This window comes from Rhinopithecus roxellana, chromosome 19, assembly GCF_007565055.1.
Source record: "Rhinopithecus roxellana isolate Shanxi Qingling chromosome 19, ASM756505v1, whole genome shotgun sequence".
Lineage (NCBI taxonomy): Eukaryota > Metazoa > Chordata > Mammalia > Primates > Cercopithecidae > Rhinopithecus > Rhinopithecus roxellana.
In genome coordinates this window covers 48,093,232-48,109,160 of record NC_044567.1, presented here as the reverse complement: position 1 = coordinate 48,109,160, position 15,929 = coordinate 48,093,232, and the positions used below count along the sequence as shown (strand labels likewise).

Here is a 15,929-nt window from a genome sequence, read left to right as displayed (position 1 = left end):
TGATGGTGGGGATGGATTACTTTGTGGAAGAAGAGGAGTACTGAGATGCTACTACTTGGTTGTAGGTTTTTTACTATTATTCCAGAACCTCTGGCTCCTCCTCAAAATCCCATGGGAATCAGCTCTTCAAGCCAGGCAGGTTCGGAATTGCTAGACTAGCCTAAGGGTATCCCAGAAAGCAAAGCAAACAACAGGCAGAGAGGCCCATACAAGATGTACTAAGTGGCCCATGTCCTTAGGAAGCTTGTTGTCCAGGAAGGGAGAGCTCTGATCTAGAGGGTCACTACCCTAAAAACATCCCCTAAAAACATCCCCTAGTTTGGACTAAGATGCTTTAGGCTACAGGGAAAAGGCAGCTATTTGCAGTATTTTGAGTTTTCAGTTCTCTACTCCAGTGGTCTTGAAACCACCGGGTGCTCAGTAAAATCGCTTAAGAAGTTTAAACACACACTCTTTCTCCCAACAGCCCATCTTTGGAGAGTTTGCCTTTACCTTGGGGGACTGGGATGGGGACCAGTGTATTAGCAAGCTCTCTAGGTGAGGTACCCCTGCTTTCCAAGCCTGCCCATAAATAGACCAGTACTTGCCTCAGACCTGCAGGTATCTGTCACACGGTCTTTTTTAGTCCTTTGTTCAATATCGGACACTGTTACCCTTCTGAGGATAGCTCTGTCTTGCCCACTGCGTGTGGGTTGTGTTCTTTCTCCACTGATTGGGGGAGGTACTCCACATAATCAAGTAAGTGAAATAGTAACATGGGGCAGCTGAGCCAGGGGAGGTGGTTTACACTGTGTACACGTTTAGTGTCACAGAAGATTCTACAGCAGGAAAGCTGAAAAATTGGAGAGAACTGCCCTCTGGTCAATCTTGGGATGCCCTGGACATTTCTGACTGGCTTCATTTTAACAGAAGCCAGCCGATCCCAGAGAATAGACTCACCTGAGTTTGGCAGGCCCTAAAAAAGTATTTCACCAAAATATTTCACTTTTAGTGTGGAGAAGTTCTGGAAGTGGATCTTTCTCATGGGGACTAGGAGAGCCAAAAACATCCTTAAAGAAAATGACCTTAATGTTTCAAAAGATTGGGAGGACTGGGGGGAAGTAAGAAAACAGAGCTTGATACATGTGAAGAAATTAAATAACTCCTCATATCTTAGAGCAGATTGAATTTACATTTTACTTAAAAAAAGGGAGGTGGGGGAAGTACATACACAAGGAGGAAAATGGGGTGAGGAACAATGAAGATCTGAAATGGATTTCTACAGTTTTCCCCTACAATGATCAATTTTGTCTGTTGGGCAGTATTTTTCCTGCTGGCGTACAACTGCTTACAGTATTAACAAAGTTGTAGACAAAGGAACTGCTAAAGTTTAGGCCCGGATGGAAAGGACAGTATGTTATCATATACAATTTTAGTTTACAATACACAGCATTTTCTTTAAATGATGTAACGCAGTCGCAAAAAGGAGTTAACAATACTAACACGAGAATAATCAAATTTTTGTTGTTATCCATGTGCAGCAACTAACTGCTTTACAAAAAAGCAAAATAATACAATATATCATCACATGTATTTACAGTGTAGTAAATATACTTTTTTGTCAAATTTTACACAAACTATTTACAGGTGAATATACTGCATTAAAAAAAAATTGTATGGCTGACACTAAGAATGAATTTTTGCCTAAATCCATTGCATAACATTGAGTAAGACATGCCTCATTATGCCTGGGAGTCGGGGAAGGATGTAGAAAAAAAACCGAAAAACAAAAACCCCAAACAACACTGAAAACCCCTAAAACCTACAAACCTGGGAGGGTTGCTGGCTGGCACTCTGTCTCCCTGACTACGACACAGGATAGAAGCTGACTGTTTAGGATGTGTCCTGGGCACCTGGCTCAGTCATGAACAGGTGTTGAGTGAATGGAAGATAGAGCTGTAGCCACTTTGCCCCAAATCTAGTGAACTGCATCTGCATCTTGGCAACTAAGGGCACGCCCCTCAGACGTGAGTACTGGCATAACAGGTAGATTATCCAGGACAAAAACATGACTGAGTTCCTGTTTTCCTCTTTAACAAGTCAGGGGAAACATCTACAAACCAAAACAAATTACTTATAATATTCTTAACAGAACTTATGTCAATTACACAAAAATGGGCAACTTGCTCTAAACTTCAGAATTTCTTTTACAGATTACAAGTATGAAGACTAAAAAAATGTTGCATTTCTCAGGGGACACATAGTGGTGAGAGGTTTATCTCATGTACATTTTAGTTACTTGGAAAGCTAGATTTTCCTCAAAAGTCAGAATTTCTTTAAACAAGGTAAATTTTAAACCTTAGTAAGTTTTCAAATTCCTAGGATGTACTTACTAGTCAAAGGTATTTCTGCATTTCAAAAGTGGCTCAATTTTGATTTGTGCCAATGCTGATCATTTCAGGGGGTATGAAATACTATACCTTGGTAAACTTGTTTATGGAAATATCAATATTTTTAACAGTAAACCTCTGCAAGTTTCTCTATTTTGATGGAAGAGCAAAATAGCATAACACCCACTATCATATGCACCAAACCAACAAACAAAAAAAAGAAAAACATGGAACTAAACTTATCAAAGGCTTACACTGCCTGCTATTCCAGGGCCTAGAAACTGTGAAACTTACCCCAGAAACACAGGGTTGTGGGAGAGCCAAGACCATGATGGCAGCTTGGCATCCTTGGCACTGGGTTACTGATCTATTTCTAAACTCAGTTCTCATTTCAGCTTTTTTATATAGGCTTAGTTGCTCTGTCATTACAGACATTTTCTTCTAATGCAGCCTCTACGATAGTTTAAAAACAAAAGTTTAGTAAATTGCACCTGTCTTCAGTATTTCCAATAATTCTATGTTAAACTCACTAAGAACACTACGGTTTTCCTTCCTTTTATTTTGGCAAATAATTCTTACTTTTCCCAGGACTGTAAACAAATTAAAAAAATTAAATTCTTGTTATTTCTGAGTATCAAAAACAATTTTATTTACATTAACATATTACATTGTTACTGTGTGGATAAATGTGAAATGTATATTATTAAAATCAGAACACTTAAATGTACCATTATTTATTGAATTAGCTGTGGAATTTAATTTACTGAAATCCTCTAATGAAACAGCACTACAGGAAACTCCCCTCTCCCCTAGGTTTATTTTTCCCCCCTCTCAAAGTCATTATATCTTAACATATAAAGGGAACCTGGGAGTAGAGGGATTAATATATTTTCGTAATAAATATGGTTTAGTTCTAAATTGGAACATCCAGATACCAATATGCTCACTGAAGTAAAATTATTTTGTATATTGCAGGTACCACAAAGAAATTGGATCTGCATTATTATGAAAATTCCAATGCCATGATAATCCATACCACCCGTATAGCAGCAACTCTAATGGCCCCCCTATTGTCATACTAATGCAGGCTGACCAGTCTTTTCACAGTGATTAAATGCAATTCTAGCATATATAACCTACATGTTTTCTTAGAGGTTTCCGATTTTTTTGGAGAGGAGGAGGAAGATTAAAAGACATTCAAAATACATCTTATCAAAGAAATTTATAATATACACCATACTCTATTCTTGGAAATTATTTAACAAAATAAAAATATCAGCTACCCTAAATGTCACGTACCATTCCATTTTGCTATGGAGCTAATGCAAATATCTATGAAAATTACCTTCTGGGAACAATTTTCAACTCTTTGTTCACTGATTACCCTGCTCAGAATTATTTAGGAAAGAAGAGGGGGAGGGAAAAATAGACATATATATATATAAAATTACTATACTTAGTGTAGTTTTGGTTTACAAAAAACAAAAGACCACCTTTAGCAAAATTAAAAATTAAAAGATAATCAACTGGAGAAAAAAAATAAACTAGTTTGGATGACTGAGTTTGGATAAGGACTTAGAAGCCATAGTTTTAATTCAGTAATGTTAAGATACATGTGGTCACACTTATTTTCCTGTAATTATTGCTAATACTCAAGTGTTAGTATTTCTTAAGAATCCACTATATGAAATTTCCCTGCCCTCCCCTGCGAAGTACCTTGTCTGTGGCTTTATGGTGTCAAGTCACTGAGGCTTGACCTTTATGGTTCTTTCAGTTCTGTAAGGTTAAAAAAAAAGTCCACAACTAAAAGATTAAACGTACTGGTGTTATAATACTATTTCTCTCATAAACTTGTATCTTGAAAAGTGTATAAATAGGACTAACACTTTACTCTGTAGGATGAAGAAGGGAAAACCACAGAAGGCAGAGCTCTGTGCAAATGGCTTTCACTGCTGGCCAGTAGTAGCAGTATTCAAGAATTTATCCTCTCTTACAATTGAGATGATCTCAGTTAAAGTTTCCTGACCTCCCACTTTCTTTGCAGTTGTTCTGAACACTCACATATACCAGATACACGCCAAAAGTAGAAGAAAAAAAGTTAAAGAAAAGGCAGCATTAAATTTAGGCAATGCTTCCAAAAGTTGATCATCTGGCAACATGGCAAACTGGATGGGTTCATTATAAAACAGGAAGTGCAGCATTACAACATGGGGGGATGGGGCAAGGACAGGGAAGGGGTCACTAGTGAAGAGCCCATGTTAAGTTGACTTTAAAAAAGAAAGCAAGCAAGCTTCACACGATCTTCTTAATGCTATTACGTTTGAAACTGCCAGCACTTCTTTGCTTCTGCACTTGGCTTGCGGATCCGTGGCGAGTTCGTCCACTGTTACAGTGGCCAGTGGTAGGGGAGAGTTCAACGTTCTCCTTGTCGATTCCTGGAGAAAAACAGAACAGCCAGTTACTTCTTCTCTTCCTTCCAGGACTGAATTTCATTACAGTCATGTGTCGCTTAACAACGGGGGCATATTCTAGGAAACGATCATTAGGCGATTTTGCCTGTGCAAATATTGTGGAGCGTACTTACATGAACTTAGATGGCATAGTCTACTACACACCAAGGCTATATGGTATAGCCTATTTCTCCCAGGCTACAAACCTGTACAGCAGGTTACCATATTGTGTACTGTATGTGGTTGTAACACAATGCTAAGTATTTGTATATCTAACATAGAAAAGGTACAGTAAAAATACAGTATTATAATATTTCGGGACCACTGTCTATATGTGTTCTGTTGTTGACTGCAATGTTGTTATGCAGCACATGACTATATTTATGATAAGATACAACCTGGCAAATTGTTTTTGCACTTTCATTTTAATAGTCAATTGCTAGAATGTTTATTAAGTTAATGTCACACAGAAAACTTCACATTTTGTTAGGCAAAGTTTGCTATCACAGCAGAAAATAGCACAAGAAAAATGAAAAGAGAAGTTGCAAGGAAAAGCCAGAGGCAGGCAGGCTTGAACTAAATGAAAGGCTAGCAGCCATCAGGGAAGACTAGTGCTCCTTCCTCCAAATCATATCAGAAACTTCCAGCAGAGGTCAGCTTCTAGCCTTATTCATATCCTCATTCATGTTTATAAACAATATACTCTCCAGCAGCAGAAAGTACTGATCTTTCCAGCAAATTTGTCTCTTCAAAGAAAACTCAGATGCTTTTTATTTTTTAAATCACAGCGCTTGTCCCAAAGAAACTATTTACTGAGAAAATAATATATCACAAAGGTCATACTGTAGAATCTTTGCTTCTTTTCAGCTATGGCAAGTCATTTCACATTCTGCAACCTTAAACAGATGCCATTTATTTCTCTTGAGGAGGAGATTAAAACTCCAAAAGCTGGGCCTAACAATGATTATTTATTTGTTTATTTAGAGACAGGGTCTTGCCCTGTTGCACAGGCTGCAGTGCAGTGGTGTGATCACAGCTCACTATAACCTTAACTTCTGGGCTCAAGCCATCCTCTCGCCTCAGCCTCCCAAACAGCTAGGACTACAGGTGCATGCTACCATGCCCAGGTAATTTAAAAATTTTGTCTAGAGATAGGGTCTCATTATGTTGCCAAGGCTGGTCTTGAACTCCTGGTCTCAAGCAATCCTTCCATCTTGGCCTCTCAAAGTGTTGGGATTACAGGCATGAGCCACTGCACCCCATCCCAATTAATTTCATAAATAATCTAAGCAGTAACTTCAGAAAAGTAACCAGAAACTAAAATAAGATATTTATTTTTACCTATCACATTAGGAAAGATTACAAATTGGGTAACAGGACTGTGGAAATGAACTTGGGATGACCTCCCTCTAGGAGCCACTCATCTTTCATTTGGATTCAGCTCAGAATTCAACTCAAGAGTATCAGGCATCTATAAGCACATGGCCTGGTTTACACGGGCTCAACAGTATTTGCTGTCTTGAAAATCTGAAAGGCTGTCAAAGGAACATGGGCATTTGTCAGTGACTGTTTATGAACATGTGCACTGCATCAGGCATATGAGTGCAACGAAAAACATCAGCGACATTTCTCCAGGAAGTGAGCATAGCTGAACCGCCACTGAAAATCTATTCTATTCAAATCTTTTTAAAAAACCCTTATTAAATTTTTAAAGGCTAGTCATGTTCTAATCTAATCTAACCTAATCATATGCATAGAAAGATGACTAGCAACATTCATGGAACTTTTCTCTGGGTAACAGAATTCTGGTCAATTTAAATTCTCTTCTGTATATTTATTTGCATCCTCTCCAGAGCTATTTACAAAAGAAATAACAAAATTGAAAGAAAGCTGCTCATGATCTCTGGAATGTGCCTTGAACAACTTTGGGATGTCTGTTTGTGCAGGTTCTTTTAATTGTCTCGCCTATCTCTACAAGATAAAATTCAACCCATATTTTTTCTCATCTCCTTTTCCTTCATGATGCATTATTCTGTCTCTTGCCAGGACTACTTTCTCTTTCCTTGCTTTTAAATTAACTTGCCTATGATTCCCCAACTTGTATATCCATCTTATTTCCTCTACTAAGTAAAAGCACCTAGAAGGGTAAATAAAGACCATTATTATTCATTTTTGTTTTCCTGTAAAATCTAGTTATTTTTTCAATACATTGAAAAATTATTTTCAATTAATACTGAATGAACTGAATGCTTCCATTTTAAAATGTGATAGCTAGATCCCTGTAATTCAGAGCCCCAAAGCATGCAATCCCTGATCTCCAGGGAGTAGTATATTTTTAGTTGAAAAGATAGAACTTTTTTTTCCCCTTTGGCATCCTCCATTTAAAATTATGAATTTATCAGCGTATTTGACCTTCCATTTCCTTAAATTTGCATTTGGCCTACAAGTTTCAAGTCCAGTAATTCTGAATTGTTTAACAGGAAGTAAGATTCAGGCAAAACTAGGACCTTAAAAAGACAAAGGTTTGAAACTACTTGGAGCTGGTCCGCATGCAGGACGGGCATGAAGCAAGGATGACCACTAGGAAGGCCCTGTGGCTCTCTGCCAGCAATCTGCTACCCTGGGGCTTGTTCTTGTGTGTCTTGCTACTACTAGACCATGGCCTACTCTGAGGGGAAAACAGTCATGACATGCGTGGCAATGCTTCTGTTTGGGCACAGTGTTATTCTTGAGAATTAAAATTACATAAATTGTAATAATGTAGATAAAGTCACTAGGGTGAAGATATCTTCACAGAAGTGCTAAGAACATTCCACTTTCTGTTTTGTGAAGCAAACAACGGTCAAACCTCAAATAGTTTTAAAGGCCTTATTTATGTCCTGTTAAATGTTGAGGGTACAAAACAAGCTATAAAGTTGTTCACATACTATGACCTCAAGTATACAAAGAAAATAAACTGGAAGGAAATGCACCAAAATGTTAATAAACAGTGGTTATCTATCTTAGAATGACAGGATTGTGGGTAACTTTTTCCTTTTATTTTTCGGAATTTTCTAATTTTTTCCTAATGAGCACATTAATTAAAAATGTAAAAGTACGAGTGAATTGTCAGCCCTGTCCCTCATAACCAAAAGCTTCAACACTATGTCAAAAGTTGATATTCTACTTCTATTCTCAAATTCACTTTTCATCTAAATTCTTGTTTTTGGAATGTGTGTTTTCTTCCTACTTAGTGACCCAACTGTATAAATCACATGTAGGTAAATGTGGTGTGACTGTGATTCCTAAGTTCAGCTTCACAGCAAAGATGTTTTATTGTAAGGATCAAAGGAGAAACTAACAAAAATCTTGGACAGTCACTTAAAAAAACAATTAAAATGCATTATATTTACACCAAAATATATCTTGAAAAAGCCAAGGTAGTATGAAACAGAATGATCATAGTATCTAGTTCTGGCATTTAAGTTTCTAAGTGTAATTCTCACTTGTAAGAATTTTGGCAGCATTCTTTCTTTTTATCCCCTAAAATTACATCTAGAAATCTCTCTAGAAGCTGGTGAAGGATTTCACCTCAAAAATCCCATTGGAAAAACTCTCAGATTATCTGACAGACCACTCCAATGCAGACGGAACACATCCTGCACTGGTATATGCTGTATTTTAAGTTAGTGAGAAGGCCTTGGTGCTGCACTTCTTTTCATCAAAGCCCCTTTAAAGTTTTGTATTCTAGTCTCTCTTTTGCCCCTAAAGCATTGGCTCTCCCTTCTGGCCTTTGGTGGACACGAACAGAAAAAACTACAAAGTGGCTGACAGAAACCCAGAGGCTACCACACAAAGGAAATAAAGCTAAACTTCTGTGGTCCTGATTTGCTAGGTTAAATGACCCCACAGACACACTGTGGTCAAACATGCAGCCAGTTACAAACATGCAGAGCAGAAACAGCTGGACATTCTGCACAGCAGTGTATCAGTAGTACTATGTTTCAATAAATTGTGGTGGTTCCAGATAAAGACAGAATCCTAAATAGAAGGTGTTATTGGCCAAAATTTAGTGAATTTGAGTAGTTGGGGAAAAGCATTAGATTACATTATTGTTATTTAAGTTATATGTCTATCTTCCCTGCTAGAACATGAATTCCTTGAAGGCAGGTACCAAGGTTTGTGTATTTTTACAACTAGTGATGTAGCTCCAGCCTGACAATTCTGTAGTCATCCATTTTTAAAAAACACTTCTGGTTTCCAAAACTGAAATAATCAGTTATAATAGTATCATGAAACAATAAAAGAACAGAATCACTTTTAACTCTTGAAAAGCTAAGGAAAAATGGGTTAGGTAATTTGTGAGAAGTTATACTACAAAAATGACAGACTAATAATAACTGAAATCTCCTGCCACCTGTGCAGCAGCACTAGTAGGTTACCTTAATCTGCATTTAGTTTATTTCATATGCAGTATGGCAAACTTACTAGAAAACTCTTATTATGTACAGGAGAAGTCAAACATGACAGAAGACCTGGCTTTGAGACTTGTTTGGATTGGTACTCTTATTTAGTTCTAATTCTTAATCTGTCAGTTAAGGGTAACAGCAGACTTGTCTATTTCAAAGGGTTGTTAAGACAAAATATGTGAAGAATTTTTGCACACAGATAAAATAATTACTCCACAAATTAAGATGCTCCTAATATCTGTAGCAAAAGACCAGGTGATACAAAGGAGTTTTAGAACAAATACTAGGACTTTAATTTTATGCTAGAATTTGTAAAATTAGTGAAGCTAATATAAATAAGCACAAAATAGAATAAATCTTCATAGAAGAAAAGGTAGCTACAGCCTGTTTTTAAGCTACAGTAAATACATTTGTGGAGGCATATTAAATACATAGAAATATCTTTATTTTGAGCTAAATATACCAAATTGTAACTATAAGAATTTTTGTCTTGGTGCAGTGGCTCATGCCTGTAATCCCAGCATTTTGGGAGGCCAAGGCGGGCAGATCTTTGAGGTCAGGAGTTCGAGACCAGCCTGGCCAACATGGTGAAACCTCGTCTCTACTGAAAATACAAAAAAAATTAGCCGGGCTTGGTGGAACATGCCTGTAATTCCAGCTACTCAGGAGGCTGAGGCAGGAGAACAGCTTCAACTGGGGAGGCGGTGGTTGCAGTGAGCTGAGATCACACCACTGTACTCCATCCAGCCTGGGCAACAGAGAGAGACTCTGTCTCAAAAAGAAAAAAGAATTTTTAAAAACGATTTTCACCAACTGCTAACACTTCTTTTTCTGTTTAGGTGTAATCTTTTTGTATAATAATTACAGGTGAATAAAAGAAAAGGCATCTATATATATATAAAATATATGTATATATAAAATAGATATATAAAATCATATATATATATATATATATATATATATGTATGTATGTATTTTGGAGACAGAGTATCACTCTGTCACTCAGGTTGGAGTGCGGTGGTGCAATCTCGGCTCACCACCACCTCAACCTCCCCACCTCAGCCCTGTGAATAGCTTTTCGTATTTTTTGTAGAGAGAGGGTTTTGCCATGTTACCCAGGCTGGTCTCGAACTCCTGGATTCAAGTGATAAGCCCGCCTCAGCCTCCCAAAGTGCTGTGATTATAGGCATGAGCCATCGCACCCAGTCATATTCCTTTTTTTAACCACAGGTGATTGAATAGACAGGCAGCTTTAATTTCTGAGGAAACATTGGGGTTGGCTTTCTATTTGGGGAAAACAAGTTATTTTCTAAGCTAAAACTTCATCAAACCACATATTCTGCTCTTTCCCTATTAACTCTCTCTTGAGTTTCTTATTAATCTGTCTTTGTTAGTCCAGGACTGGGATTGCATCTTCATTGTTCAGGGTGGGTATCAGCAGCTCCTTAACTCAGGCCACACACTGGCCCTGCAATTCCTGTTAAGTACCAAGACCTTATAAAGTGGTGGCTTTACAAGTTCCTAAAGTGGCTAAGCCAGACTGAGCTTACAGGGACCGTTGAGTAAAGTCTCATGCTATGTGCCCAGGATGAGTGTTGGGTAAGCAGTATTTTCGTGCAAAGATGATGCATGAAAACTGCTGATTTAGAGCAAGGCAAAGAAGCTTTACAAAGAAGGGAAGAAAAAAACAAGTGAGTGATGTTCATAAGGTTAAAAAAAGGGTGCAATACAATTAGACGCTAGATAATTATAATGTCCCTTGGTTTTCAGAAGGAATCTGGTTTTAATTATTGAACTCTGACCATTAATTTCCTAAATTTTACAATTGGTAAATAAATGACAGAACTTACAACTTTGTAGATGTATTTTTTTTTACCACATATTAAAATTAAGAATTTTAGTTTAAATTAAGAATTAAGCTAAAAATTAGATTTAAAAATTAGCAAGAATTATACCAAGAAATCACTCAATTTAAAATTATTTTTCTCCCTTAAACATAGGATAATAATGAAGAAAAAGAAAACAAATCACGAAAAAAAGGTCAGGTAATACCATAAACAATTCTCTAAAACATTAAAATCATTTCAGAGATCTTAAGTGGCCTCAAAATAGAGACCTTTAGGTTTCTTCTAAAAGGAAGATATTTCTTTTTTTTCTTTTAAAAGATGGGGGCGGGGGGGGGGTCTCATGATGTTGCCCAGGCTGGACTTGAACTCTTGAGCTCAAGCAATCCTCCCATCTCAGCCTCCCTAGGAGCTGGGACCACAAGCATGTGCCACTCTACCCAGCTAAGAGGGAGATATTTCAAACCTAGTAAACAGAAGTATTACTGACTCAGAGCTAAGTCTAAGTTTAGAGAAATGGTTTGGATGAACTATCCCTCCATACACAGAGCTATCAGCACCATTGGTTTAGGAATGTTATGATCACTACCTGATCTAGCCAGCTTCTCAGGAAGAAGGTCTACATTACAGAAGCAAAGTGAGAGAATGACTGGTAGGCTTGGACGAAGCCCTGAAATAAATATGGAAGAAAGGAATCTAAAGTAACGATGAACTAAGTATGTCCTTGTTCTAAAAAATTCATGCACTAATACTAACAGTAAAACGAGCTCATCAAACAAAAAAAAGGTAAAGCCTTTTTCCTAGTAAAAAAAGAATTTAGGCCAGGCGCAGTGGCTCATGCCTGTAATCCCAGCACTTTGGGAGGCAGAGGTGGGAGGATCACAAGGTCAGGAGTTTGAGACCAGCCTGGCCAATATGGTGAAACCCCATCTCTACTAAAAATACAAAAATTAGCTGGGCACAGTAGTGGGTGCCTGTAGTCCCAGCTACTCGGGAGGCTGAGGCAGGAGAACTGCTTGATCCCGGGAGGCGGGGGTTGCAGTGAGCTGAGATCGCGCCACTGCACTCCAGCCTGGGTGACAGAGCGAGACTCCATCTCAAAAAAAAAAAAAAAAAAAAAATTAAATCACAAATTTACTTGTTTTGTTTAAAAACATTTTTGAGGTGAAAAATGTGTTATAAAACTTTTGCCATAATTATTACATGATCCTTACACACAAATGTCCCTTTGAACTATCAGAATACTATATAGTACAAGGTACAACATGACAGGTATCACAATAGAGGTCAAAATAGTTATCTATGTACATTCTACTGCCGGTTCTGATCTGAAATCTATTGAAGGCAGGTATCATGCCCTGGTAGCCCCTCGGCTCCTCTGGGTCTAAGAGCCCCTTGCGTATAGTAAACAATACATGTATGTAGGGTAAGTATCTGGAATTCTGGTATTTTCTACAGAGCACTATAGTATTAATCTTGTATTTAAAATAAAAAAAATAGTGCACATTTAGAATTTGTTAAACAACATGGATCGGAAGGAAGTAACTTTCCTTCCTAGATCCATGGGCAAAAATTGTCAAGTCTCTGGTGACCAAGGATTCTAATATACACCTAACATACACCTACAAAATAGGTATTCAAATGTTTATTGAATTCAGTTACAACAATTCTCCTCTGAAGAATATCAGGAGACCCTGATAAAGTATATATCAAATTTTAATACTTTGGAAATGGATCCTATTTAATTCATTTTCTTTCTTTCCTTTTTTTTTTTTTGAGATAGGGTCTCAATCCCAGGCTGGAGTGCAGTGGCAAGATCACAGCCCACCACAGCCTTGACCTCTCGGGCTCAGGTGATCCTCCCACCCCAGCCTCCCAAGTAGCTGGGACTATAAACTTACAAATGCATGCCACTACGCCTGGCTAATTTTTCTATTTTTGTAGAGATGGGGTTTCATCATGTTGCCCAGGCTGGTCTCAAGCAATCCACCTGCCTCGGCCTCCCAAAAATGCTAGGATTACAGGTGTGAGCCACTGCACTCAGCCTGGGTTTCATTTTCTAGTTCTAATCCTGGTTCTTCAATTCATGTCCAGCTCAGCTAGACTGGACCTAATAAGGATCATAATATCAAACCTGAAATATTCTTATATATCATAGAGTAAATGGATTCTCTTCAGGGTGCTCTTATTGGCGTTTGAGAAAATCCTAAGAACCAAAGTCTTACGTCCATTTGGCTAAAGGGTCACAGTGAATGCAATTCTATATGCACTGAATCCCAGATGCAGTCATTGGCTCCACTGATGCCAAATTCAATTTCTACTAGGGAGGGATTCAGAAGACAACTATTTAGGTACTTTTATATGTGGACTTGTAAAACAGCTCCCCTTAGGACGTAGAATTAGGCCTATGCTAATTTGTCAAGAAGAATGCATTTTCAGAGACAACTGCTTTATGTAAGTGACTACCACTTCTCCTCAAAGCTGGTAACTAATTAAATACTACCAAAATGTTTTATTTAAGTAAGACCTAATGCAGGGGCATGAGGGGGGAAGAGGATGAGGTTCATGAATCTCTTATTTTGTTGATTTGCTAGCAGAAAATGTTGGACAAAAGAAAATACAGCTTAGTAACTGATCCTGCTAAACACCAAAGATCTAGAATGAAGAGTTTTGCATTGACATGAAACATTCGCAGCAAAGGATTGAATGCGTGCCGATCAGCAACATTTGCTTTTTGAAATATGGCAATGGAAACTTTATCTGTTTAAATCTCAGTGTAGGTTGATGTTGGGTAATTTGATGGTAAATCAAACTTATGCTCCATATTGGGGAGTAACAAAGAACTTCTTTAAATACTACTGCTGGCCGGGCGCGGTGGCTCAAGCCTGTAATCCCAGCACTTTGGGAGGCCGAGACGGGTGGATCACGAGGTCAGGAGATCGAGACCATCCTGGCTAACATGGTGAAACCCCGTCTCTACTAAAAAATACAAAAAACTAGCCGGGCGAGGTGGCAGGCGCCTGTAGTCCCAGCTACTCGGGAGGCTGAGGCAGGAGAACGGTGTAAACCCGGGAGGCGAAGCTTGCAGTGAGCTGAGATCCGGCCACTGCACTCCAGCCTGGGCGACAGAGTGAGACTCCGTCTCAAAAAAAAAAAAAAAAAAAAAAAAAAAAAAAAAAAAAAAAAAAATACTACTCTTGAGACTTTGCTGCTGGGAATGGAGATAATGTTTTGGTTTCTATACAGCTAAATAGCAAAGTTGAAACGCCAGACCGAGTTAGGAATCTGGACAACTTTCTTTTGGTTTTTTGATATAAGCAAACTCAGCACCATAAAGAAATGAGGTGGCTGTGGCTCATGCCTGTAATCCCAGCACTTTGGGAGGCTGAGATGGGTGGACCACCTGAGGTCAGGAGTTCGAGACCAGCCTGGTCAACATGGAGAAACCCTGTCTCTACTAAAAATACAAAAATTAGCCAGGCGTGGTGGTGTGCACCTGTAATTCCAGCTACTAGGGAGGCTGAGGCAGGGGAATCGCTTGAACCGAGGAGGCAGAGGTTGCAGTGAGCCAAGATTGTGCCACTGCACTCCAGCCTGGGCGACTTGAGTGAGACACAGTCTCCAAAGGAAAAAAAAAAAGGCCGAGTGCAGTGGCTCACGTCTGTAATCCCAGAACTTTGGGAGGCCAAAGTGGGCGGATCACGAGGTCAGGAGATCGAGACCATCCTGGCTAACATGGTGAAACCCCATCTCTACTAAAAATACAAAAAATTAGCCGGGTGTGTCGGCGGGCACCTGTAGTTCCAGCTACTTGGGAGGCTAAGGCAGGAGAACGGCGTGAGCCTGGGAGGCGGAGGTTGCAGTGCGTCAAGATCATGCAGCTGCATTCCAGCCTGGGTGACAGAGCGAGACTCCGTCTCAAAAAAAAAAAAAAAAAAAAAGAAGAGATAAGGATATAAGATTAGATGGAGCTAAAGATATGAAGCAATACACCTATTTACAAACAAAAAGATCAACTCTTACCATTAAGAGTTATTCTGTAAGAGCAAATGACAAAAACTCAGTGATGGGGCATATAAATTGGGATCCTTTTGTGAACATGAGCCCACAATTTAGAGACACAAATGGGTTTTGTGGGAGAGTAAGGTTACTTTTGAAAAGATTAACTCTTTCTCTGAAAACATGTAGTAAAATAAACTGTCAAACCAATGACACACAATTGAGTGACAGGAAGAGCTGAACACCATGATACCACTTAATTCTATTACTTTTAAACCTCCTCATCTCTTCTGTGTACAGTCAGATATTTCCAAGGTGTAGCAGTCTATTTATTCATCTTTGGAGAGTTAATGGAGGAGACACCATTAGTTTGAAACTGGAACCAAAGTCATAAAACCTATTCTGATTTTAATAAACAATTCTAAGTAAGAGGTTGTAGAGTAAGACTGTTTTACCAAAGCAAATGATCTGGCAAATAGCCAATTAACACTGGACATAGGCAACTAATCAAATAGCAGAGAAACCTATAATGGTTCTTTATTCTCATCCAGATTATTTTATTGTCTCCATTAGTGGGCAAAGATAGGCAGAAATTTCCCTAACAATTAGACTGGGTAAAAAAAGTTAATAAAAAAACTAACCATTTTTGACATGTTTAACACAAGTTTAGTAGCCCAGAAGGCAAAAAGCTTGGTTAAAATGGAGCAGACTTTAAAAACTTTTCAACTTTTGTTCAATAACCCAGAAAACAGTCCCACAGACAAAAAAGAACTGGTGGGCTTAAGGCAAGGCAGAGAGAAGTAATGAATTAGCAATAAA

The 15,929-nt window shown here is 38.4% G+C and overlaps 1 protein-coding gene across 2 annotated transcripts in view; it reads right to left on the bottom strand.

Annotated features, from left to right (window-relative positions):
* Positions 1–1,150: 1,150 nt before the first annotated feature.
* The window catches only part of NF1 (neurofibromin 1), a 295,792-nt gene continuing 281,013 nt past the window's right edge, over positions 1,151–15,929 (bottom strand). Inside the window, exon 57 of one of the 2 annotated variants that reach the window (XM_030923838.1) lies at positions 1,151–4,804. In XM_030923838.1, the coding sequence (XP_030779698.1) occupies positions 4,662–4,804 (143 nt within the window). In that variant the 3' untranslated portion in view covers positions 1,151–4,661. The remainder of the gene's footprint in view (positions 4,805–15,929) is intronic. The other variant, XM_030923837.1, reaches the window with a different exon arrangement.